The sequence below is a fragment of the Oncorhynchus kisutch genome, linkage group LG16 (genome assembly GCF_002021735.2).
Source record: "Oncorhynchus kisutch isolate 150728-3 linkage group LG16, Okis_V2, whole genome shotgun sequence".
In the NCBI taxonomy this organism is placed as follows: Eukaryota; Metazoa; Chordata; class Actinopteri; order Salmoniformes; family Salmonidae; genus Oncorhynchus; species Oncorhynchus kisutch.
This window is the reverse complement of record NC_034189.2, coordinates 19986951-20012858: the sequence shown is the minus strand read 5'-3', so window position 1 is coordinate 20012858 and position 25908 is coordinate 19986951. Positions and strand designations below refer to the sequence as shown.

Here is a 25908-nt window from a genome sequence, read left to right as displayed (position 1 = left end):
CATACTAACTCTCTCTTAAACACACATACTCACTCTCCCTCAAACACACACCACACACACATACTCACCCTCTCTCAAACACACACCACACACATACTCACTCTCTCTCAAACACTCACACACACGCACACACATACACACACACATACTCACTCTCTCTCAAACACACATACTGACTCTCTCAAACACACACACAAACACATACTCACTCTCTCTCAAACACACATACTCACTCTCTCTCAAACACACACACACACACGCACTCTCTCTCTCCCTCTCAAACACACACCACACACACATACTAACTCTCTCTCGCACACACATAGTCACTCTCAAACACACACACACCACACACATACTAACTCTCTCTCTCTCTCAAACACACATACTCACTCTCTCTTAAACACACACCACACACACATACTAACTCTCTCTCTCTCTCACACACACACACACACACACACACACACACACACACACACACACACACACACACACACACACACTAACTCTCTCTCACACACACATACTCACTCTGGACAATCTGCATTGACTGTTTTTTCACTAAACGTTTTTGACTCATCACATACAGGACACTGCTGCTACTGTTCGCTATCTGTCACTTTATTCCTAGTTATACTGTATGTACCTACCTACCTCACTGACCTTGCACCCCTGCACATTGACTCAGTACTGGTACCCCGTGAATGTAGCCAAGTTATCGTTACTCATTGTGTATTTATTATTATGTGTTTCACTTTTCTATTATTTCTCTATTTTCTTTCTCTCTGCATTGTCGGGAAAGTCCCGTGAGTAAGCATTTCACTGTTTAGTCCACACCTGTTGTTTATGAAGCACGATGGATAACATTTCATTTGATTTTGGAGTGGGCGGCGTAAGCGTTAGCAGGATGCGTCGTTGTGGCTAAACGTTGAACAGAAGTGTGAAGCTAATTGTCCCTTAGTTTGGGTTGTGCAGGAGAAGATCAGCCAGACACATTGGAGCCTTGAGTGTAAAGCACATCAACAGCTTCTCACTTGCTATCTCTCTCTCTGTCTCTTTCTGTTTCTTCCCTCTCGTTCTGTCTTTTCTTTCTCTGTTTTCCACTCTCTCTCGTTCTAATGCTCCGGTACAGTAGTTTACTCTGTCTGTCTGTCTGTCTGTCTGTCTGTCTGTCTGTCTGTCTGTCTGTCTGTCTGTCTGTCTGTCTGTCTGTCTGTCTGTCTGTCTGTCTGTCTGTCTGTCTGTCTGTCTGTCTGTCTGTCTGTCTGTCTGTCTGTCTGTCTGTCTGTCTGTCTGTCTGTCTGTCTGTCTGTCTGTCTGTCTGTCTGTCTGTCTGTCTGTCTGTCTGTCTGTCTGTCTGTCTGTCTGTCTGTCTGTCTGTCTGTCTGTCTGTCTGTCTGTCTGTCTGTCTGTCTGTCTGTCTGTCTGTCTGTCTGTCTGTCTGTCTGTCTGTCTGTCTGTCTGTCTGTCTGTGTGAATTAGGACGTGTTGGTGGTCATTGGTGGGTAATACAATGAGTTTCAGGTGGAGACATGGCAAAGGGGATGTCAAGGGGTTAGAGGTAGAGAGGTGTCAAGTGGTTAGAGGTGGTTTCAGGAGGAGACATGGAGAAGTGGAGGGGTGTCAAGGGGTTAGAGATTCGTGACTGCAATATGTCTCCATGGCAACAGTCAATGAGAGCTAGTCCATGTGATGGAATGGCTGCTGTTCAAGAGAAGGAGTGAGGGAGGGAGAGAGAGAGAAAGTGAGAAGGAAAAGAAAGGAGGAATCAAGTTGAAGCAGTTGCCATGGTGACACAATTGCAGCTGTCTGTGTATTTGTCTGTGTGTGTGTCAGTTTGTGTCTGTGTTTGCTGCTGTTTTGTGTTTGTACATCTGTTGTGTGTAACATATTTGTTATAGAACCAGACTTGGCAACCAATTTCTGATTTATTTGTATTTAACTAGGCAAGTCAGTTAAGAACAAATTCTTATTTATAATGACGGCCTACCAGGGAACAGTGGGTTAACTGCCTTGTTCCGAATGACAGATTTTTACCTTGTCAGCTCGGGGATTGGAACTAGCAACCTTTCATCACTGGCCCAACACTCTAACCACTTGGTTACCTGCCACCGCAGAACAATTTCGGGGAGGAAATGTTTTAAGAGAATCAAGAGAATATATTTTTTGTGTTTTGCATTTGTCATTTGTGCTCCCTCTCCGGCCTCTAGGTCACCAGGCTGCTCGTTATGGCGCACACCTGTCACCATCGTTACACGTACCTGCGCGTCATCAGACTCACCTGGACTCCATCACTTCCCTGATTACCTTCCCTATATATGTCCCTCTCTTTGGTTCCTTCCCCAGGTGTCATTGTTTTGTTTCTGTTTCCTGTCTGTGTGCTGTTAGTGTTTCTTGGTTTGTATTATGTTCTGTTTATTTTATTAAAACACTCCCTCCCTGAACTTGCTTCCCGACTCTCAGCGCACATCGTTACAGCATTGTGTTGCAAATTCAATTCTGTGAGCGGCGAGGCAGACAGGCTACCAGACACAGAGTGGATCAGGGAACTGTGCATTGTTTGTGTGTTGCTGGAAGTTATATTTCACACCCCGCACACCACCACTATATAAACGGTATCTGAAAGCACCTATACACCCATGTCCCCATTAGACTTACAGATCTACTACACCTCCACCCATAATCCAATATCAAACTGATATTATGGTGTTGATTCTACAGGTATGGCCTAAAGTTGTTCTTGATGGAGAAACATTCATTGACTTTCTTTTTCTACCTCTCTCACTCTTCTTCTCCTTTGTGTGTGTGTGTGTGTGTGTGTGTGTGTGGTGTGGTGTGTCTGAAGACATCCGTGACCGCAGGAAGAAGCCGGTGATGCTGTTCATTCACGGCGGCTCCTACATGGAAGGAACCGGAAACATGTTTGACGCCAGCGTCCTCGCCGCCTACGGCAACGTCATCGTGGTCTCTATGAACTATCGTCTGGGCGTGCTCGGTAAGATCTGATTACTTCTTTATCTACACACACACTCACACGTGTACGCACACACACACACACACACACACACTGTTTCCCAGTTATGAAAATAGTAAATAGACGATTTCCTCCATCTTGTGATGGGGAAAGATTTTGAAGGAGTAATGCAATACAGAGGAAATATCTCCCATCCTCTCAACTATCTGTTTTCTCCAAGGTTTCTACACAGAATTCCACTGTTGATTGCTCTTGTCTGCAGAGTTCCTCTGATGTAAGGCTTGGCATCGATTGATCTGGTCTGATGCAAGTGCACTGTGCGTACAGTGTGCTCCCTGTAAATATATTTATTTTGACAAGACAGAAATATTGGAGCGAGGCATAGTCATGCAAATTGAAGTTGGCCCAGGCATCTTTATAGGGTCAGAAATATACTTCCCTATTTTTCACTTTAACTGCACATCAACTCAGAGCAGAGCAGAGCAACAGAACATATATCACTTATATTTCATCTTACAAAAGTAGAAGTAGATAAAAATCGAGTTGGTTTATTAAGGCCTATCACACTGATGAAACGTTTGAAACCAGCCCATAGGGGACTGTAATAGAGATATTCATTGAGAGTACAAAACATTAGGACATCTTTCCATGACATAGACTGACCAGGTGAAAGCTATGATCCCTTATTGATGTCACTTGTTGAAGGGGAGTTGACAGGTGTTGACGACGGGGAGGAGTCAGTTGTCGATGACGGGGAGGAGATGGGTGTCGATGACGGGGAGGAGATGGGTGTCGATGATGGGGAGGAGATGGGTGTCGATGATGGGGAGGAGATGGGTGTCGATGACGGGGAGGAGATGGGTGTCGATGAATGGGAGGAGACGGGTGTCGATGATGGGGAGGAGACGGGTGTCGATGACGGGGAGGAGACAGGTGTAGATGACGGGGAGGAGACAGGTGTAGATGATGGGGAGGAGACAGGTGTAGATGAAGGGGTCGAGACAGGTGTAGATGAAGGGGAGAAGACAGGTGTAGATGACGGGGAGGAGACAGGTGTAGATGATGGGGAGGAGACAGGTGTAGATGACGGGGATGAGACAGGTGTCGATGACGGAGAGGAAACAGGTGTAGATGAAAGGGAGGAGATGGGTGTCGATGACGGGGAGGAGACGGGTGTCGATGATGGGGAGGAGACGGGTGTCGATGATGAGGAGGAGACGGGTGTAGATGATGGGGAGGGGAGGAGACAGGTGTAGATGACGGGGAGGAGACAGGTGTAGATGAAGGGGAGGAGACAGGTGTAGATGACGCTGAGGAGACAGGTGTAGATGAAGGGGAGGAGACAGGTGTAGATGATGGGGAGCAAACCGGTGTAGATGATGGGGAGGAGACAGGTGTAGATGATGGGGAGGAGACAGGTGTAGATGATGGGGAGGAGACAGGTGTAGATGATGGGGAGGAGACAGGTGTAGATGATGGGGAGGAGACAGGTGTAGATGACGGGGAGGAGACAGGTGTAGATGACGGGGAGGAGACAGGTGTAGATGACGCTGAGGAGACAGGTGTAGATGAAGAGGAGGAGACAGGTGTAGATGATGGGGAGCAAACCGGTGTAGATGATGGGGAGGAGACAGGTGTAGATGATGGGGAGGAGACAGGTGTAGATGATGGGGAGGAGACAGGTGTAGATGATGGGGAGGAGACAGGTGTAGATGATGGGGAGGAGACAGGTGTAGATGATGGGGAGGAGACAGGTGTAGATGACGGGGAGGAGACAGGTGTAGATGATGGGGAGGAGACAAGTGTAGATGATTGGGAGGAGACAGGTGTAGATGATGGGGAGGAGACAGGTGTAGATGATTGGGAGGAGACAGGTGTAGATGATTGGGAGGAGACAGGTGTAGATGATTGGGAGGAGACAGGTGTAGATGATGGGGAGGAGACAGGTGTAGATGATGGGGAGGAGACAGGTGAGGATGACGGGGAGGAGACAGGTGTAGATGACGGGGAGGAGACAGGTGTAGATGATGGGGAGGAGACAGGTGTAGATGAAGGGGTCGAGACAGGTGTAGATGAAGGGGAGAAGACAGGTGTAGATGACGGGGAGGAGACAGATGTAGATGATGGGGAGGAGACAGGTGTAGATGACGGGGATGAGACAGGTGTCGATGACGGAGAGGAAACAGGTGTAGATGAAGGGGAGGAGACAGGTTTTTAATGTAACAACAGACACAATATTGCTTAGAAAAGAGAAATCTGAAATCTGCCTGTATCATACATTACCTGTAACTGTCAGTTTTATAGAGACACACTAACACACACGCAAGTTGATGATTTGACCGTTTATTTGACAGTTTCACTTTATTTCATATATCCATGAATGACATATTCATGTGAAATTTTGTATGTGTGTGTGTACCTGCATGCGGATCTGTGTGTGTGTGTGTGTCCATCCTAAATATTGTAGGAGGTTGTAAGGCTCTCTGTGTGTGTTCTCAGTTCAGACGCTGAACATGGTGATTTGGAATGGCCTGTATGTTCATAATTAATACAGAAGTGCACAAGAGTGCAGTAACATTTGCGTAAACTAGGGCGTGTGTGTTTGTTTGTGCGTGCGTTCAGGCGCTCGTGTGTGTGTTCATCCCTGTGTTATTCTCTCTTTCTCCCACTTTCACACATATACACACACACACACACATCGTTGGGTAAATGAAGGGTAGAGTCGCTGTCAGTCAGTGAAGTTGCTGTGACCAGTTCTTCCCGTGTTAGCCTGGCTCCTTCCCACTCCTGCTCTGCTCCTGTTACGGTGGTACAGACCATTTTAAAGGTGAATCCTGACTTTCACTTAGAGCCTGAGTGATCACTGCACCTAGGTTTGTCTCTGAAACAACATGTCTAGTGTCTTGTGATTTATCCCAGCTCCAGTTGAGCCCTACCCTACAATACACCCCCGTAACATTAGCTGTATACCCTACAATACACCCCCCGTAACATTATCTGTATACCCTACAATACACCCCCCGTAACATTAGCTGTATACCCTACAATACACCCCCTGTAACATTATCTGTATACCCTGCAATACACCCCCCGTAACATTATCTGTATACCCTACAATACACCCCCCGTAATATTAGCTGTATACCCTACAATACACCCCCCGTAATATTAGCTGTATACCCTGCAATACACTCCCCCATGACATTAGCTGTATACCCTACAATACACCCCCCGTAACATTAGCTGTATAACCTGCAATACACCCCCCATAACATTAGCTATATACCCTACAATACACCCCCCATAACATTAGCTGTATACCCTACAATACACCCCCCATAACATTAGCTGTATACCCTACAATACACCCCCCGTAATATTAGCTGTATAACCTGCAATACACCCCCCATGACATTAGCTGTATACCCTACAATACACCCCCCATAACATTAGCTGTATACCCTACAATACACCCCCCATAACATTAGCTGTATACCGTACAATACACCCCCCATGACATTAGCTGTATACCCTGCAATACACCCCCCGTAATATTAGCTGTATAACCTGCAATACACCCCCCATAACATTAGCTGTATACCCTACAATACACCCCCCATAACATTAGCTGTATACCCTACAATACACCCCCCATAACATTAGCTGTATACCCTGCAATACACCCCCCCATAACATTAGCTGTATACCCTGCAATACACCCCCGTAATATTAGCTGTATAACCTGCAATACACCCCCCCCCATAACATTAGCTGTATACCCTACAATACACCCCCCATAATATTAGCTGTATAACCTGCAATACACCCCCCCATAACATTAGCTGTATACCCTACAATACACCCCCCCCATGACATTAGCTGTATACCCTACAATACACCCCCCGTAATATTAGCTGCATACCATTCAATTCCCCCCCATAACATTAGCTACATTATATAACATCTACGGTAGCCTTCATGGTTTTGAAACATGACCAGGTCCAGCGCTTATATTTTTCCTTGTCTCCACATCCATCTCTGACCAGGTGAGTTTAATCACATCCTCTACCCCCTTCTTCCATCCTCCATCCCTCATCTCCCTGTACCAGTGTCTGTCTGTGTGATGTCATGTTTTAACCGGTTCGATCTCTGACTCTGATTTAAAACACCTCTCAACCCCCCCTCTGTCTGTAGCATTGATTACATTTACTGTGTGTGTGTGTGTGTGTGTGTGTGTGTGTGTGTGTGTGTGTGTGTGTGTGTGTGTGTGTGTGTGTGTGTGTGTGTGTGTGTGTGTGTGTGTGTGTGTGTGTGTGTGTGTGTGTGTGTGTGAGAGAGAGAGAACAAACCCCTCACCTCCATCACTCCAACTCTCTGATTGAAGCCATGACCTAGCATCTTGTCGCCAGGGACAATGGCGATTACCACGGTAATACCACGGTAATTAAGCCACACTACTAAGCTACAGTAGCCTGGCGCCAGAGTGTGGAAATACACAGAAGAATGGCTCTTTGTAGCTTTTAGCTTCACAGTAGCATTTTAGTGTTAAAGCGCTACACTGGCTTGGTCTATACAGTGGCTATCACAATATAGCTAGCGCTACTTTTCAATACACAAGCCACAGAATGGACACTCATGTAGGAAGCTCATACATACTGTTGAAGTCAGAAGATTACATGCACTTAGGTTGGAGTCATTAAAACTCGTTTTTCAACCACTCCACAAATTTCTTGTTAACAAACTATAGTATTGGCAAGTCGGTTAGGACATCTACTTTGTGCATGACACAAAGTTTTTGTGTCATTTTTGTGTCATTTTTCCAACAATTGTTAACAGACAGATTATTTCACTTATAATTCACTGTATCACAATTCCAGTGGGTCAGTAGTTTACATACACTAAGTTGACTGTGCCTTTAAACAGCTTGGAAAATTCCAGAAAATGATGCCATGGCTTTAGAAGCTTCTGATAGGCTAATTGACATAAATCGAGTCAATTGGAGGTGTACCTGTGGATGTATTTCAAGGCCTACCTTAAAACTCAGTGTATCTTTGCTTGACATCATGGGAAAATCAAAAGAAATCAGCCAAGACCTCAGACAAAGAATTGTAGACCTCCACAAGTCTGGTTCATCCTTGGGAGCAATTTCAAAACGCCTGAAGGTACCACGTGTATCTGTACAGACAATAGTATGCAAGTATAAACACCATGGGACCATGCAGCCGTCATACCACTCAGGAAGGAGACGCGTTCTGTCTCCTCGAGATGAATGTACTTTGGTGCGAGAAATGCAAATCAAACCCAGAACAACAGCAAAGGACCATGTGAAGATGCTGGAGGAAACAGGTACAAAAGTATCTATATCCCCAGTAAAACAAGTCCTATATTGACATAACCTGAAAGGCCACTCAGCAAGGAAGAAGGCACTGCTCCAAAACCACCATAAAAAAGCCAGACTACGGTTTGCAACTGCACATGGGGACAAAGATCATACTTTTTGGAGAAATGTCCTCTGGTCTGATGAAACAAAAATAGAACTGTTTGGCCATAATGACCATTATGTTTGGAGGAAAAAGGGGGAGGCTTGCATGCCAAAGAACACCATCCCAACCGTTAAGCAGCATCATGTTGTGGGGGTGCTTTGCTGCATGAGAGACTGGTGCACTTCACAAAATAGATGGCATCATGAGGGTGGAAAATTATGTGGATATATTGAAGCAGCATCAAGACATCAGTCAGGAAGTTAAAGCTTGGTAGCAAATGGGTCTTCCAAATGGACCCCAAGCATACTTCCAAAGTTGTGGCAAAATTGCTTACGGACAACAAAGTCAAGGTATTGGGGTGGCCATCACAAAGCCCTGACCTCAATCCTATAGAAACATTTGTGAGCAGAACTGAAAAAGCGTGTTTGAGCAAGGAGGCCTACAAACCTGTTTATGTTACACCAGCTCTGTCAGGAGGAATGGTCCAAAATTCACCCAACTTATTGTGGAAGGCTCCCTGAAACGTTTGACCCAAGTTAAACAATTTAAAGGCAATGCTACCAAATACTAATTGAGTATATGTAAACTTCTGACCCACCGGGAATGTGATGAAAGAAATATAAGCTGAAATAAATCATTCTCTCTACTATTCTGACATTTCACATTCTTAAAATAGTGATGACTGACCTAAGACCTAACTGACCTAAGACAGGGAATTTTTACTAGGATTAAATGTCAGGAATTGTGAAAAACTGAGTTTAAATGTATTTGGCTAAGCTGTATGTAAACTTCCGACTTCAACTGTATGTTAATAGCTCTTAGCTTTACAATAACTAGTTAGTGCTACACTGGCTGACTCTATGCTATCGCTACATTCCAACACAAGCCACATAAGAATATGTTAACAGATTTTAGCGTTACAGTAGCCTGTTAGCACTGTAGCACGCTAGCTGGCCTGCCTGGGTCTACCCTGAGGGAATTCCTCATAGCCCTGCTGTGTGACTAGCGCCTGTCGAGCTAGCGCGTGACCCTTGCCTCTGTGTTGCCTTAGTGACACATACGTTATTTTTTTTAAATCCACTACCTCTATGAGATCTGGGACTCCTCTGAGAGAAAGAGATGGATGTAGAGAGAAATCATCTATTTAGAGACAAACTTTGTAGAAGAGAAAAGGAGACAGGATGTTAAGCTAGTGTCATGTTTGCGTGACGTGTGTGTGTGTGTGTGCGTGTGTGGACAGAGCGAGAGGAGATGAATGGACAGAGGGGAAGAGAAAGCATTGAGAGATGAGATGGAGGGGGTAGTGGGAGAGAGGGAGAGAAGAGAGGGGGAAAGGAGAGACGAGAGAGGCTGCATTTGCCTGTGATGCTAAAAATAAATCCTGCAGAGCTGCTTTTTAAATCTGCAGTGAAGCACACATTCATTCTCAATTATACAATATGGGCCAGAACAGGGACACACATGTAGAATACACTTACCATTACCCACAGACATTCTGTTCAAAGGTCTGGTGATGGTATCCCATCCAGAATATCGGCGCAGACACACACACACGCACACACACGCGTCCATGCATGTCCATGCTGTAGTTGGGGGTCTCTCAGTGTGTGTGTGTGTGTGTGTGTGTGTGTGTGTGTGTGTGTGTGTGTGTGTGTGTGTGTGTGTGTGTGTGTGTGTGTGTGTGTGTGTGACAGTGGGTTCTATGGACCAGACTGTTGTGAAATCTGTCCTGACATGACTAGAGGAGATATTAAGACGCCAGCAGAAATAACTCCCAAAACCTTCCTTTACAGACACACACACACCTGTTCTTCTTCCTAACCCAGACCATCCTGACCGTCTCCATGGCAACCCCGGGCAGACTTGATAAGCCAAAGTCCTATTGACTGGGCTGAGAGATGGAGAGGAGAGAGATGAAAAGGAGAGAGAACAGAGTGTAACTGAGAACGAGGGCTGGGTCTGGAAAAGGAGAGGAAGGAGGATGCAGAAAAGCCGAGAGAGATGACAGTAATAACTAGACAGATTTGTTTTCTGCGAGAAGAGATTAGCACCTCCGCTGGCCTGAATGAGACACCCACATATGAAGACACACACAGACACGGGCACACGCACGATTACTTCTCTCCGCTCCCTTTTCTCCCAACGGTGATGTCACGTCTGTCGTTCCCCTCCATTGTTCACCTGACACTGTTTCACCTCTGAGTGTCCCTGTCCTTTCCTCTACCTTCCCTTTCCTCCCCTCTATTCTTCCTCTCCTTTCCTCTCCTCTACCTTCCCTTTCTCCCCCTCTCCTTTACCTTCTTTTTCTTCTCTCCCCTCCCCTCTCTACTCCTCCCTTATCTCGCTCCTATTCTCCTCCATTTCTTTTTCCCTCCCCTCTCTACTCCTCCCTCATCTCGCTCCTATTCTCCTCCATTTCTTCTCCCCTCCCCTCTCTACTCCTCCCTTATCTCGCTCCTATTCTCCTCCATTTCTTCTCCCCTCCCCTCTCTACTCCTCCCTTATCTCGCTCCTATTCTCCTCCATTTCTTCTCCCCTTCCCTCTCTACTACTCCCTTATCTCGCTCCTTTTCTCCTCCATTTCTTCTCCCCTCTCTACTCCTCCCATATCTCGCTCCTATTCTCCTCCATTTCTTCTCCCCTCTCTACTCCTCCCTTATCTCGCTCCTTTTCTCCTCCATTTCTTCTCCCCTCTCTACTCCTCCCTTATCTCGTTCCTATTCTCCTCCATTTCTTCTCCCCTCCCCTCTCTACTCCTCCCTCATCTCGCTCCTTTTCTCCTCCATTTCTTCTCCCCTCCCCTCTCTACTCCTCCCTTATCTCGCTCCTATTCTCCTCCATTTCTTCTCCCCTCCCCTCTCTACTCCTCCCTTATCTCGCTCCTATTCTCCTCCATTTCTTCTCCCCTCCCCTCTCTACTCCTCACTTATCTCACTCCTATTCTCCTCCATTTCTTCTCCCCTCCCCTCTCTACTCCTCCCTCATCTCGCTCCTATTCTCCTCCATTTCTTCTCCCCTCCCCTCTCTACTCCTCACCTCCTATTCTCCTCCATTTCTTCTCCCCTCCCCTCTCTACTCCTCACCTCCTATTCTCCTCCATTTCTTCTCCCCTCCCCTCTCTACTCCTCATCTCCTATTCTCCTCCATTTCTTCTCCCCTCCCCTCTCTACTCCTCACCTCCTATTCTCCTCCATTTCTTCTCCCCTCCCCTCTCTACTCCTCAATCTCCTATTCTCCTCCATTTCTTCTCCCCTCCCCTCCCCTCTCTACTCCTCATCTCCTATTCTCCTCCATTTCTTCTCCCCTCCCCTCCCCTCTCTACTCCTCATCTCCTATTCTCCTCCATTTCTTCTCCCCTACACCCTCTTTAGACCCCGTCTGTTGTACTGTTTCTCTCATCCTTTCATTCTTTCCACCCTAATTTTTCTCCTCAAGGTCCCGCCATTTCTCTGTCCCTGTCTCCCTTAAGGTCCCTCCAATTCTCTGTCCACATCTCCCTCACTGTCCCTCCATTTCCCTGTCCCTGTCTCCCTTAAGGTCCCTCCAATTCTCTGTCCACATCTTCCTCACTGTCCCTCCATTTCTCTGTCCCTGTCTCCCTTAAGGTCCCTCCAATTCTCTGTCCCTGTCTACCTCAAGGTCCCTCAATTTCTCTGTCCCCATCTCCCTCACTGTCCCTCCATTTCTCTGTCCCCGTCTCCCTCACTGTCCCTCCATTTCTCTGTCCCTGTCTCCCACACTGTCACTCCATTTCTTTGTCCCTGTCTCCCTCACTGTCCCTCCATTTCTCTGTCCCTGTCTCCCTCACTGTCCCTCCATTTCTCTGTCCCTGTCTCCCTCACTGTACCTCCATTTCTCTGTCCCTGTCTCCCTCACTGTCCCTCCAATTATCTGTCCCTGTCTCCCTCACTGTCCCTCCATTTCTCTGTCCCTGTCTCCCTCACTGTCCCTCCAATTATCTGTCCCCGTCTCCCTCACTGTCCTTCCAATTCTCTGTCCCTGTCTCCCTCACTGTCCCTCCATTTCTCTGTCCCTGTCTCCCTCACTGTCACTCCATTTCTTTGTCCCTGTCTCCCTCACTGTCCCTCCATTTCTCTGTCCCTGTCTTCCTCACTGTCCCTCCATTTCTCTGTCCCTGTCTCCCTCACTGTCCCTCCATTTCTCTGTCCCTGTCTCCCACACTGTCACTCCATTTCTTTGTCCCTGTCTCCCTCACTGTCCCTCCAATTATCTGTCCCTGTCTCCCTCACTGTCCCTGCATTTCTCTGTCCCCGTCTCCCTCACTGTCCTTCCAATTCTCTGTCCCCGTCTCCCTCACTGTCCTTCCAATTCTCTGTCCCCGTCTCCCTCACTGTCCTTCCAATTCTCTGTCCCCGTCTCCCTCACTGTCCAGTCTAAATGATGACCGATGAGTGAGATTATGTGTCACATCTCCAACACCTTGTCTTTCTAAGTGGAGCTACATGGTACATAATAGCAGGACATACATCACAACTAGCGACTGACACTGACTCAATCATCCCCTGGACTGTTAGATGGTGAGCTCTTTCTATGTCCCATTAACTTCTTGCGTCGAGCCATCCCGGATCCGGGATCGTGAATACAGCCTCAAGCTCATTACCATAACGCAACGTTAACTATTCATGAAAATCGCAAATGAAATGAAATTAATATGCTAGCTCTCAAGCTTAGCCTTTTGTTAACAACACTGTCATCTCAGATTTTCAAAATATGCTTCTCAACCATAGCAAAACAAGCATTTGTGTAACAGCTAGCGCAGCTAGCTTAGCATTTAGCATTAGCATTAGCAGGCAACATTTTCACAAAAAACAGAAAATCATTCAAATAAAATCATTCCCTTTGAAGAACTTGAGATGTTTTCAATGAGGAGACTCATTGAGTCTTTTTCCTGAAAGATTATTTGTTTAGGAGAAATTGCTCCGTTTGGTGCGTCACGTTTGGCTACCAAAAAAAAAAGAAAATTCAGTCTTCAAAACGCCGAACTTTTTTCCAAATTAACTCCATAATATCGACTGAAACATGGTAAAGGTTGTTTAGAATCAATCCTCAAGGTGTTTTTCACATATCTCTTCATGATATATCGTTCGTTGAAAGCCTCCTCTCTCCTCTCAATCACTGGATGACTGCGTGCAGCTTGTAGATTACGCACCAATTTAGACAAAGGACACCGGGCGGACCCCTGGTAAATGTAGTCTCTTATGGCCAATCTTCCAATGATATGCCTACAAATACGTCACAATGCTGCAGACACGTTGGAGAAACAATAGAAAGGGCAGGCTCATTCCCGGCGCATTCACAGCCATATAAGGAGACAATGGAAAACAGAGCTTCAAAAATTCTGCCCATTTCCTGGTTGAAGTTTCATCTTGGTTTCGCCTGTAGCATGAGTTCTGTGGCACTCACAGATAATATCTTTGCCGTTTTGGAAACCTTAGAGTGTTTTCTTTCCAAAGCTGCCAATTATATGCATAGTCGAGCATCTTTTCCTGACAAAATATTGCGCTTAAAACGGGCACGTTTTTTTATCCATAAATTAAAAGAGCGCCCCCTATATCCAAGAAGTTAACAAGTGAGACTGTAAGCTAGAGTGTGTCTCTAATGGTGCCCTATTCCATATGAGGTGCACTGCTTTTGACCAGGGCCCATAGAGCTGCGGTCAAATGTAGTGCACTATATAGGGAATATCATTCCATTTGGGACACAACCCTACTGCAGCCTCTGGCCTCTGGTTTGTGGCTGTGTAAATAGTAACCTCGATACTATTGAGCTAGTCGTGGATGTCTGTTAATGTGACTTCACCACAGATATACATTATGAGTAAACAGTTATTCATGTCCATGTGTTTACATTGTAAGCATAGCTAATGTCCCAGCTGCTACAGCTTCAATACAGGACTAGAAGATCCTGAGCATCTGATCATTCACCTCATCACCTCTCCTTCCTCACACTATGACCCTGCCTCCCCCTCTCTCCCCTGCCTCCCCCTCTCTCCCCTGCCTCCCTCTCTCTCCCCTGCCTCCCCCTCTCTCCCCTGCCTCCCCCTCTCTCCCCTGCCTCCCTGACTCTCCCCTGCCTCCCCCTCTCTCCCCTGCCTCCCTGACTCTCCCCTGCCTCCCTCTCTCTCCCCTGCCTCCCCCTCTCTCCCCTGCCTCCCTCTCTCTCCCCTGCCTCCCCCTCTCTCCCCTGCCTCCCCCTCTCTCCCCTGTCTCCATCTCTCTCCCCTGCCTCCCCCTCTCTCCCCTGCCTCCCCCTCTCTCCCCTGCCTCCCCCTCTCTCCCCTGTCTTCCTCTCTCTCCCCTGCCTCCCCCCTCTCCCCTGCCTCCCCCTCTCTCCCCTGCCTTCCTCTCTCTCCCCTGCCTCCCCCTATCGCCCCTGCCTCCCTCTCTCTCCCCTGCCTCCCCCTCTCTCCCCTGCCTCCCCCTCTCTCCCCTGCCTCCCTCTCTCCTATCCTGGCTGTTTTCCTCTCAAATCAAATCAAATCACATTTTATTTGGCACATACTCATGGTTAGCAGATGTTAATGCGAGTGAAGCGAAAATCTTGTGCTTCTAGTTCCGACAATGCAGTAATAACCAACGAGTAAACTAACCTAACAATTCCAAAACTACTACCTTATACACACAAGTGTAAAGGGATAAAGAATATGTACATAAAGATATATGAATGAGTGATGGTACAGAACGGCATAGGCAAGATGCAGTAGATGGTACCGAGTACAGAATATACAGTACATATGAGATGAGTAATGTAGGGTATGTAAACATTATATGAGGTGGCATTGTTTAAAGTGGCTAGTGATACATTTTTTACATCAATTTTTCCATTATTAAAGTTGCTGGAGTTGAGTCAGTATGTTGGCAGCAGCCACTCAACAGTCTGTTGGCCTTGAGATATAAGCTGTTTTTCAGTCTCTCAGTCCCTGCTTTGATGCACCTGTGCTGACCTCGCCTTCTGGATGATAGCGGGGTGAACAGGCAGTGGCTCGGGTGGTTGTTGTCCTTGATGATCTTTATGGCCTTACTGTGACATCGGGTGGTGTAGGTGTCCTGGAGGGCAGGTAGTTTGCCCCCGGTGATGCGTTGTGCAGACCTCACTACCCTCTGGAGAGCCTTACGGTTGTGGGCGGAGCATTTGCCGTACCAGGCGGTGATACAGCCCGACAGGATGCTCTCGATTGTGCATCTGTAAAAGTTTGTGAGTGCTTTTGGTGACAAGCCAAATACCTTCAGCCTCCTGAGGTTGAAGAGGCGCTGCTGCGCCTTCATCACCACGCTGTCTGTGTGGGTGGACCATTTCAGTTGGTCCGTGATATGTACACAGAGGAACTTAAAACTTACTACCCTCTCCACTACTGTCCCATCGATGTGGATAGGGGGGTGCTCCCTCTGCTGTTTCCTGAAGTCCACGACCATCTCCTATGTTTTGTTGACGTTGAGTGTGATGTTACTTTCCTGACACCACACTCCGAGGGCCCTCACCTCCCTGTAGGGTGTCTCGTCGTTGTTGTTAATCAAGCCTACCACTGTAGTGTCATCTCCAAACTTGATGATTGAGTTGGAGGCGTGCATGGCCACGCAGTCGTGGGTGAACAGGGAGTACAGGAGAGTGCTCCGAACGCACCCCTGTTGGGCCCCAGTGTTGAGGATCAGTGGGGTGGAGATGTTTTTACCTACCCTCACCACCTGGGGGCGGCTCGTCAGGAAGTCCAGTACCCAGTTGCACAGGGCGGGGTCGAGACCCAGGGTCAGCATTCTCACATAGGTATTAGGAAAAGCATTCTCACATAGGTATTAGGAAAAGCATTCTCACATAGGTATTCCTCTTGTCCAGATGGGTTAGGGCAGTGTGCAGTGTGGTTGCGATTGTGTCATCTGTGGGCCTATTGGGGCGGTAAGCAAATTGGAGTGGGTCTAGGGTGTCAGGTAGGGTGGAGGTGATGTGGTCCTTGACTAGTCTCTCAAAGCACTTTATGATGACGGAAGTGAGTGCTACGGGACGATAGTCGTTTAGCTCAGTTACCTTTCTTGGGAACAGGAACAATGGTGGCCCTCTTGAAGCATGTGGGAACAGCAGACTGGGATAAGAATTTATTGAATATGTCCGTAAACACACCAGCCAGCTGGTCTGCGCATGCTCTGAGGACGCGGCTGGGGATGCCATCTGGGCCTGTAGCCTTGCGAGGGTTAACACTTTTAAATGCTTTACTTAAGTTGGCTGCAGTGAAGGAGAATCCGCAGGTTTTGGTAGCGGGCCGTGTCAGTGGCACTGTATTGTCCTCAAAGCGAGCAAAGAAGTTGTTTAGTCTGTCTGGGAGCAAGACATCCTGGTCCCGACAAGGCTGGTTTTCTTTTTGTAATCCGTGATTGACTGTAGACCCTGCCACATACCTCTTGTGTCTGAGCCGTTGAACTGCGACTCTACTTTGTCTCTATACTGACGCTTAGCTTATTTGATTGCCTTGCGGAGGGAATAGCTACACTGTTTGTATTCGGTCATGTTTCCGGTCACCTTGCCCTGGCTAAAAGCAGTGGTTTGCGCTTTCAGTTTTGCGCGAATGCTGCCATCAATCCACGCTTTCTGGTTTGGGAATGTATTAATAGTTGCTGTGGGTACGACATCGCCGATGCACTTGCAAATAAACTCGCTCACCAAATCAGCGTATTCGTCAATGTTGTTGTTTGAAGCAATGCGGGACATATCCCAATCCACGTGATCGAAGCAATCTTGAAGCGTGGAATCAGATTGGTCAGACAGAGTTGAACAGATCTGAGCGTGGGATCTTCCTGTTGTAGTCTCTGTCTATAGGCAGGGAGCAACTAAATGGAGTTGTGGTCAGCTTTCCTGAAAGGAGGGCGGTGGAGGGCCTTATATGCATCGCGGAAGTTAGAATAACAATGATACAGGGTTTTACCATCCCTGGTAGCACAATCGATATGCTGATAGAATTTAGGGAGTCTTGTTTTCAGATTAGCCTTGTTAAAATCCCCAGCTACAATGAATGCAGCCTCAGGATATGTGGTTGTCACAGGTGGCTGAAGGACTGGACCAAGGTGCAGCATGGTAAGCTTACATTTTCTCTTTATTAAAAATGACGCCGACAAAACAAAGAACAAAACCAAACCGTGAAGCTTTGGGCTATGTGCCCTGAACAAAGTCAAAGTTAACTTCCCACAAAACAGGTGGGGGGAAAGGGTACCTAAGTATAGAGACAACGATAGACAGCTGCCTCTGATTGAGAACCACACCCGGCCAAACACATAGAAATAGAAAATCATAGAATATAGACTGCCCACCCAAATCACACTCTGACCAAACCAAAATAGAGACATTAAACGCTCTCTACGGTCAGGGCGTGACAGTACCCCACCCCCCAAAGGTGCGGACCCCGGCCACAAAACCTGAACCTATAGGGGAGGATCTGGGTGGGCATTTCTCCGTGGTGGTGGGCCTGGCGAGGGACGAAGACCCCGCTCCACCTCTGGCTCGCCACCGACCCTGGACTGGGGACCCTTGTAGCGGGCCCCCGGCAGGAGGGAGACTCTGGCAGCTCCGGACGGGAGGGAGACTCTGGCAGCTCCGGACAGGAGGGAGACTCTGGCAGCTTCTGACAGGAGGGAGACTCTGGCAGCTCCGGACAGAAGGGAGCCTCTGGCAGCTCCGGACAGGAGGCAGGCACAGGACTCACCGGACTGGGGAGACACACAGGAGACCTGGCTCTGGGAGCAGGCACAGGACTCACCGGGCTTGGGAGACATCCAGGAGGCCTCTTCCTTGGCCGAGGCACTGGATACACTGGGCCGTGGAGGCGCACTGGTGGTCTCGAGCACAGAGCTGGCCCCACCTGTTCTGGCTGGATGCCAGCTTCCCACAAAACAGGTGGGGGAAAAGGGTACCTAAGTATAGAGACAACGCTAGACAGCTGCCTCTGATTGAGAACCACACCCGGCCAAACACATAGAAATAGAAAATCATAGAACATAGACTGCCCACCCAAATCACACCCTGACCAAACCAAAATAGAGACATAAAACGCTCTCTACGGTCAGGGCGTGACAGTGGTTTCCAGTTGACATAGAGTCAAATAAAGTTTGTTCAGGGCCATCTGTGTCTGCTTGGGGGGGAATATATGCGGCTGTGATTATAATCTAAGAGAATTCTCTTGGAAGATAATGCGGTCGACATTTGATTGTGAGGAAGTCAGGTGAACAGAAGGACTTGAGTTCCTGTATGTTGTTATGATCACACCACGTCTCTTTAATCATAAGGCATACACCCCCGCCGCTCTTCTTCCCAGAAATAATTTTCTGTCGGCGTGATGCGTGAAGAAACCAGGTGGCTGTACCGACTCCGATAGCGTGTCTCGAGTGAGCCATGTTTCCGTGAAGCAAAAAACGTTAGTCTCTTGTGTCTCTCTGGAATGCTACCCTTGCTCGGATTTCATCTATCTTGTTGTCAAGAGACTGGACATTGGCGAGTAGTATGCTCGGGAGCGGTGCGCGACCTGACCAGAAGGGTGCTTCATCTGCCCCTTTTACGGCGTTGTTGTTTTGGTTCGCCGGCTGGGATCCGTCCGATCCATTGTCCAGGGTGGTGGGCAAAACAGAGGATCCGCTTCAGGAAAGTCATATTCCTGGTCGTAATGATGGTGAGTTGACGTTGCTCTTATATCCAGTAGTTCCTCCTGACTGTATGTAATAAAAACCTAAGATTACCTGGGGTACCAATGTAAGAAATAACAAAATACTGCATAGTTTCCTAGGAACGCGAAGCGAGGCGGCCATCTCTATCGGCGCCGGAAGAGAGTCTGACTCTGTTGGAGATCCAGCTGTCTCTCTCCCTCTCTAGCCCCCATAAAGTTCAGCTTCACTGGGCCACAGTTGGGCTCATCTCCTCCGCTCTCTCTCTCTCTCTCCCAGACCTCCACCCAACCATCAGCACTGCTATGACCCATCAGCCTCACTATGCTACCTAACGCCTGGGGCTGGGGAGAGGAGAGGAGAGGAGAGAGAGTGTGTGTGTGTGTGTGAGTACATATGTGTTTGCATGCGACCAAATGTGTGCATTAGTTATGTCACACACCCACAGACACACACATTAACAATTGGTAATAACACTCATTTGCATGGTGAGAGCTGAATGACAAGGTAAAGTATGTGACCAATGGCTGCCGCGTGATTGGTTGGGGCTACTATGATTGACAGGGAAAAACCCCTTCCTACTTAACTCATGATAACCCTCCATATAATATACAGTAGAGAGAAGAGGACACTAGACATACACAGACCTACAGATCACAAGGCTGAAGACAGCCAGACAGCTAAGGACGGGGTGGAGGATGGAAAGTTACTGATGCGTTCCACACACAAGCTGTCCCTCATCCCTCTCCAGCCTAGTAACAGCTGTTAGGAGAGCTTCTAGGGCCAGGCCACACCTGCTCTTTCTCTCTCTCTTTCTCTCTCTCCTCTGCCCTAGCTATCTTTCTGTCTCTCCATGCTCCAGCCTCTGCTCCAGCCGACCCCTACTCCCTGTCCCCAGGTACAGCATCTCCGTGGTTGGCCGTGACCAGAGGCATGCCCCCCCCCTGCGCTCCACCACCCGCTCCTCCATACAGAGGACATGCTATGGGTTTCTCAGATACACAGCTGTAGTTATACCCTTTACACGGCCTCGCACACACACACACACACATACACCTTTATGCAAATCACAGCTAGGTGATTACACGGGCAGAGCAGTGCTGTAATTGAACCAGGTTAAATTGTGGAGATAAATCATGTACACAAACTAGTGTTGCACGGTAACACAAAACTCCGATACTCTTTTACAACATGAAAAACGGTTCGGTAATAGAATTGAGTTACTTTCAGTTCTACTAAATGTGTCTCACGTTTGGAAATCAACTAAATGGTTTGAAATGATTCTCAAAGGAATTCAGATTCCTAGTTTATCATAAGACATGAACATAATGCATCAGTGACTCATATTCCCTGCAACTATCTGAAGAGGAACCAGCAATGGAATGCCCCTGTCTGTGTGAGTGTACGGGGCTCGTATGTCTACCACTTAGTGCAGCCGTTAGCGATGCTATTGATAACTGTCTTCTAGTAGATGGAATGGCTTTCCCAAAAACCTTCTCAATGAAATGGTAACTACATAGTAGCCGATGTCTACCTGGCAGAATCATGATCAGTTCTGTAGTTGCCATGGCGCCCTAGTGGCAGCCTATGCAGAGAGCTCAGGTAAATATGTACATATGTAATCAGTGTTATTAATTTAGTTTTTATTTTATCAGCTGTTTTGTTTTTGATAACATTGAGTTGTATTGGGTAGTTCTGGTGATTTTGACGCACAGATTTGCAGATGGACTGGCAGGTCAACTAATTTTGGCTTGGCTAGCTAGCTGGCTGGCTAATTATTTTTATTCGAATGATGCATCTGGCAGGGATGCCAACAAAAAGGTGAGACTCCACCCCCCCACTGAAACATGCAAAAAATCCCTGCTAGGGGGAAATACATGTTTTAACTCATTAAACAACAAAGAATACAAGCTACATGATCAATCTCTGTGTTTAAAATAAAAAGTGCTTAATGTTCTTAAATACACATTTTAAAATGGAACATTTATGTAACTACAGATTTTTACCTTGTCGGCTCGGGGATTCGATCCAGCAAACTTTTGGTTACTAGTCCAACACTCTAACTACTAGGCTACTTGAGGCCCCCAATGTGAACCTGCCTCACAGCTAAAAATGTAAAGAAAGCAATCCAATGGTATTTGTTGCCTAGACTTTACTGCAAATGACACTCAAGTCTTGAGAAAAAACAATCCACTAATATTGCAGTTAACATGACAGCCTTTATAATAGAACGCTTGTGACCATACACATCTAAATATTGCACTTGGGGAAAAAAACATCTTAAAGTAGAAATAGAATGAAACAAACAGACATTGTATTTTTGCTCTATTATAGTGGCCACTACAGCAGACATTGATCAAGTGCACAAGGCTACATGTGTGCAGAAATAACGTTCACAGAGTTAAAAAATTCAATCATCCCCCCTCACTCACACACCCACAAGTGTTACTGTCAAGTTCAACACAACAAAAGCAATATTTGTGGGCTACACTGCACATTATTACATTGTACACTTTCTGCCTGCGGACATCTGTTCTACAATGTTCCAGCAGAGCCTGATACACTTTGTTGGCATAACGGATCTCTTTCAGGCAGAGAGGACATCTGGCATACCCCTTTTATCCAGAGACTGAAAAAGAGAGACATAGGGAAAGTGTGGTGTTCCTTTCACCTCTATAGTGGCATCCAGGTTAAGACCGGCCCAGCTACACTTGATCCCTGAATCCACTTGTTTGACAAGCAACGCCTCATTTACACCTCTACAGTGGCATCCAACATAAGCCCGGCCCAGCTACAGCTACACTTGATCCCTGAATCCACTTGTTTAACAAGCAACGCCTCATTTTCACCTAATTCTCTCATTCTGAAAATGAACCACATACTGTAGAGGGAAAACATTAGTTCATAGATAGTAGTTAGTTCGTTAGCTAGTTAACATTTCACACAGATTTCCAGGGTCCAGTAAGCAACTAATGCATTATAACTTTAAGAACGGCAAGGAGTCATATACCAGTTAATACTATAGCGAATTGGTTAGGTTACTAACGTTAGCTGTCTGATGTTGTAACGTTAGCTACCTAATGGTAGCTGACTGACTTTATTAGCCAGCTAATTTTCACACCATAAATTCAATTATCAGTTAAGTTGGCTAATGTTGCTCAACATTTCTCTGGCTAGCTAACAGAGAATTCGATCCAGCTAGCAAGATATTTAACAATGCTAACAATACTTGTTCCACCACACTTTCTCCCTCACCTCAAACTTTCTAAATGCCAGTTGTTTTTTGGTTACAGCTCATGAAGTACGTTTCATCACCTTCTCACCCCTTGTCTCCGTGGTCAGGCTTCTCACCTAGTTTACCTCTTCATTATCATCATAGGACGCGCTGCTGTAAGTTAACTGCCAAACTGCCTTTCCACTCTCTGCTGTCTTTCCAGAGAGCGTTCTGATGCTGTAACTAGCAAACTGCCTTTCCACTCTCTGCTGTCTTTCCAGAGAGCGTTCTGATGCTGTAACTAGCAAACTGCCTTTCCACTCTCTGCTGTCTTTCCAGAGCGTTCTGATGCTGTAACTAGCAAACTGCCTTTCCACTCTCTGCTGTCTTTCCAGAGCGCTCTGATGCTGTAACTAGCAAACTGCCTTTCCACTCTCTGCTGTCTTTCCAGAGAGCGCTGATGCTGTAACTAGCAAACTGCCTTTCCACTCTCTGCTGTCTTTCCAGAGCGCTCTGATGCTGTAACTAGAAAACTGCCTTTCCACTCTCTGCTGTCTTTCCAGAGCGCTCTGATGCTGTAACTAGCAAACTGCCTTTCCACTCTCTGCTGTCTTTCCAGAGAGCGCTCTGATGCTGTAACTAGCAACTGCCTTTCCACTCTCTGCTGTCTTTCCAGAGCGCTCTGATGCTGTAACTAGCAAACTGCCTTTCCACTCTCTGCTGTCTTTCCAGAGGGCTCTGATGCTGTAACTAGCAAACTGCCTTTCCACTCTCTGCTGTCTTTCCAGAGAGCGCTCTGATGCTGTAACTAGCAAACTGCCTTTCCACTCTCTGCTGTCTTTCCAGAGGGCTCTGATGCTGTAACTAGCAAACTGCCTTTCCACTCTCTGCTGTCTTTCCAGAGCGCTCTGATGCTGTAACTAGCAAACTGCCTTTCCACTCTCTGCTGTCTTTCCAGAGCGCTCGCTGATGCTGTAACTAGCAAACTGCCTTTCCACTCTCTGCTGTCTTTCCAGAGCGCTCTGATGCTGTAACTAGTAAACTGTCTTTCCACTCTCTGCTGTCTTTCCAGAGCGCTCTGATGCAGTAACTAGTAAACTGCCTTTCCACTCTCTGCTGTCTTTCCAGAGAGCGCTCTGATGCTGTAACTAGTAAACTGCCTTTCCACTCTCTGCTGTCTTTCCAGAGGGCTCTGATGCTGTAACTAGTAAACTGCCTTTCCACTCTCTGCTGTCTTTCCAGAGGGCTCTGATGCTGTAACTAGCAAACTGCCTTTCCACTCTCTGCTGTCTTTCCAGAGCGCTCTGATGCTGTAACTAGCAAATTGGTTGTCTCTTCAGTCGCTGCATTCTGCTGATATGTAAACGTTAGGCTGAGCCTTGGATACAGCCAGTATTGCTCCAAACATGCATCACTCGTTCTCATACAGCCAGTAGTGATCCAAAGCCCCCCCACCCCCCAAACTTTTCTCATCGGATCTACACGAATCAGGTAGGTCACCTATTTTGGATTCAAAACTGCAATTTTCGCTGAAAGGTGACTAGGGGCGACAGGGTAGCCTAGTGGTTAGAGTGTTGGACTAGTAACCGGAAGGTTGCAAGTTCAAACCCCCGAGCTGACAAGATACAAATCTGTCGTTCTGCCCCTGAACAGGCAGTTAACCCACTGTTCCTAGACCAGTTAACCCACTGTTCCTAGACCAGTTAACCCACTGTTCCTAGACCAGTTAACCCACTGTTCCTAGGCTGCCATTGAAGGTAAAATAAAAATAAAACGTTTGCATCCCTGATCTGGACAACTAGGCAACATAATCCATTCATTTTTCACCTTAAAATGTCCTTTATTTTCCCCTTAATGGTTTCATTTTGGAATGAAGGGAAAATAGGGTGAATCCCTTGAAAACGCCCCTTAAACCAACCTTAATACAATTTCAGTACCCCTGAATGTGTGCATTAACTTGTCCTTAATTTACCAAATGAAGGTCAATTCTGTGCAAAAGCAGGTGTTTTTTAAGTTATCAAAACACCTTACAACACCCCTTAAACAGGTTTACAGGGTATTTAAGGGGTAAAATGCCACTGAAACCACATGTATTAACATACTTTTTGCCTTAAAAGCCTGTAAACCATAATTAAGGGCTGTTGTATGGGGGTTTCAAATTTTCTCAATTTAAACCATTAAAGAGAAAAATCAAGGATATTTTAAGATGCAAAATGGATATGTACATATGCTTAAGTTTTCCAAGTAAGGTGCTCTGAATTAAAATACATGGAATGACCCTGGAGAGACACCAAACTCAATTAAATTCACCTTCCCCTCTCTCTCTCTCTTCTTCCCCTCTCCTTCTCCTCTCTTCCCCTCTCTCTCTCTCTTCTTCCCCTCTCCTTCTCCTCCCTTCCCCCCTCTCTCTCTTCTTCCCCCCTCCTTCTCCTCCCTTCCCCTCTCTCTCTCTCTTCTTCCCCTCTCCTTCTCCTCTCTTCCCCTCTCTCTCTCTCTTCTTCCCCTCTCCTTCTCCTCCCTTCCCCTCTCTCTCTCCTCTCTTCCCCTCGCTCTCCTCCCTTCCCCTCTCTCTCTCTCTTCTTCCCCTCGCCTTCTCCTCCCTTCCCCTCTCTCTCTCTCTTCTTCCCCTCTCTCTCTCTCTTCTTCCCCTCTCCTTCTCCTCCCTTCCCCTCTCTCTCTCTCTTCTTCCCCTCTCCTTCTCCTCCCTTCCCCTCTCTCTCTCTCTTCTTCACCTCTCCTTCTCCTCCCTTCCCCTCTCTCTCTCTCTTCTTCCCCTCTCCTTCTCCTCCCTTCCCCTCTCTCTCTCTCTTCTTCCCCTCTCCTTCTCCTCCCTTCCCCTCTCTCTCTCTCTTCTTCCCCTCTCCTTCTCCTCCCTTCCCCTCTCTCTCTCTCTTCTTCCCCTCTCCTTCTCCTCCCTTCCCCTCTCTCTCTCTCTCTTCTTCCCCTCTCCTTCTCCTCCCTTCCCCTCTCTCTCTCTCTTCTTCCCCTCTCCTTCTCCTCCCTTCCCCTCTCTCTCTCTCTTCTTCCCCTCTCCTTCTCCTCCCTTCCCCTCTCTCTTTCTCTTCTTCCCCTCTCCTTCTCCTCCCTTCCCCTCTCTCTCTCTCTTCTTTCCCTCTCCTTCTCCTCCCTTCCCCTCTCGCTCTCTCTTCTTCCCCTCTCCTTCTCCTCCCTTCCCCTCTCTCTCTCTCTTCTTCCCCTCTTCTTCTCCTCTCTTCCCCTCTCACTCTCCCCTTTTTCCTTTCCTTTTCCTTTTATTTTCCTCTCTTCCCCTCTCTCTCCTCTCTTTTCCTTTCCTTCTCCTTTCCTTCTCCTCTCTTCCCCTCTCTCTCTCTCCTCTCTTTTCCTTTCCTTCTCCTCTCTTCCCTTTTCCTTCTCCTCTCTTCCCCTCTCTCTCTCCTCTTTTTTCCTTTCCTTTCCTTCTCCTCTCTTTCTCCTGTCTTCCCCGCTCTTCCTCCTCTCTTCCCTCCTCTCTCCTCTCTTCCCCCCTCTCTCCTCTCTCCCTCTTCTTCTCCTCTCTTCCCCTCTCTCTCCTCTTCCCCTCTCCGTCTCCTCTTCTCCTCTCTTCCCCTCTCTTTT

The 25908-nt window shown here is 47.3% G+C and overlaps 1 protein-coding gene across 4 annotated transcripts in view; it reads left to right on the top strand.

Moving 5' to 3' along the window:
• nlgn2a (neuroligin 2a) overlaps positions 1-25908 on the top strand; it is a 316013-nt gene that overhangs the window by 179273 nt on the left and 110832 nt on the right. For all 4 annotated transcript variants that reach the window (XM_031791956.1, XM_031791955.1, XM_031791958.1 and 1 more), the window contains one exon: positions 2849-2998. In XM_031791956.1, coding sequence (XP_031647816.1) covers positions 2849-2998 — 150 coding nt within the window. The remainder of the gene's footprint in view (positions 1-2848; positions 2999-25908) is intronic.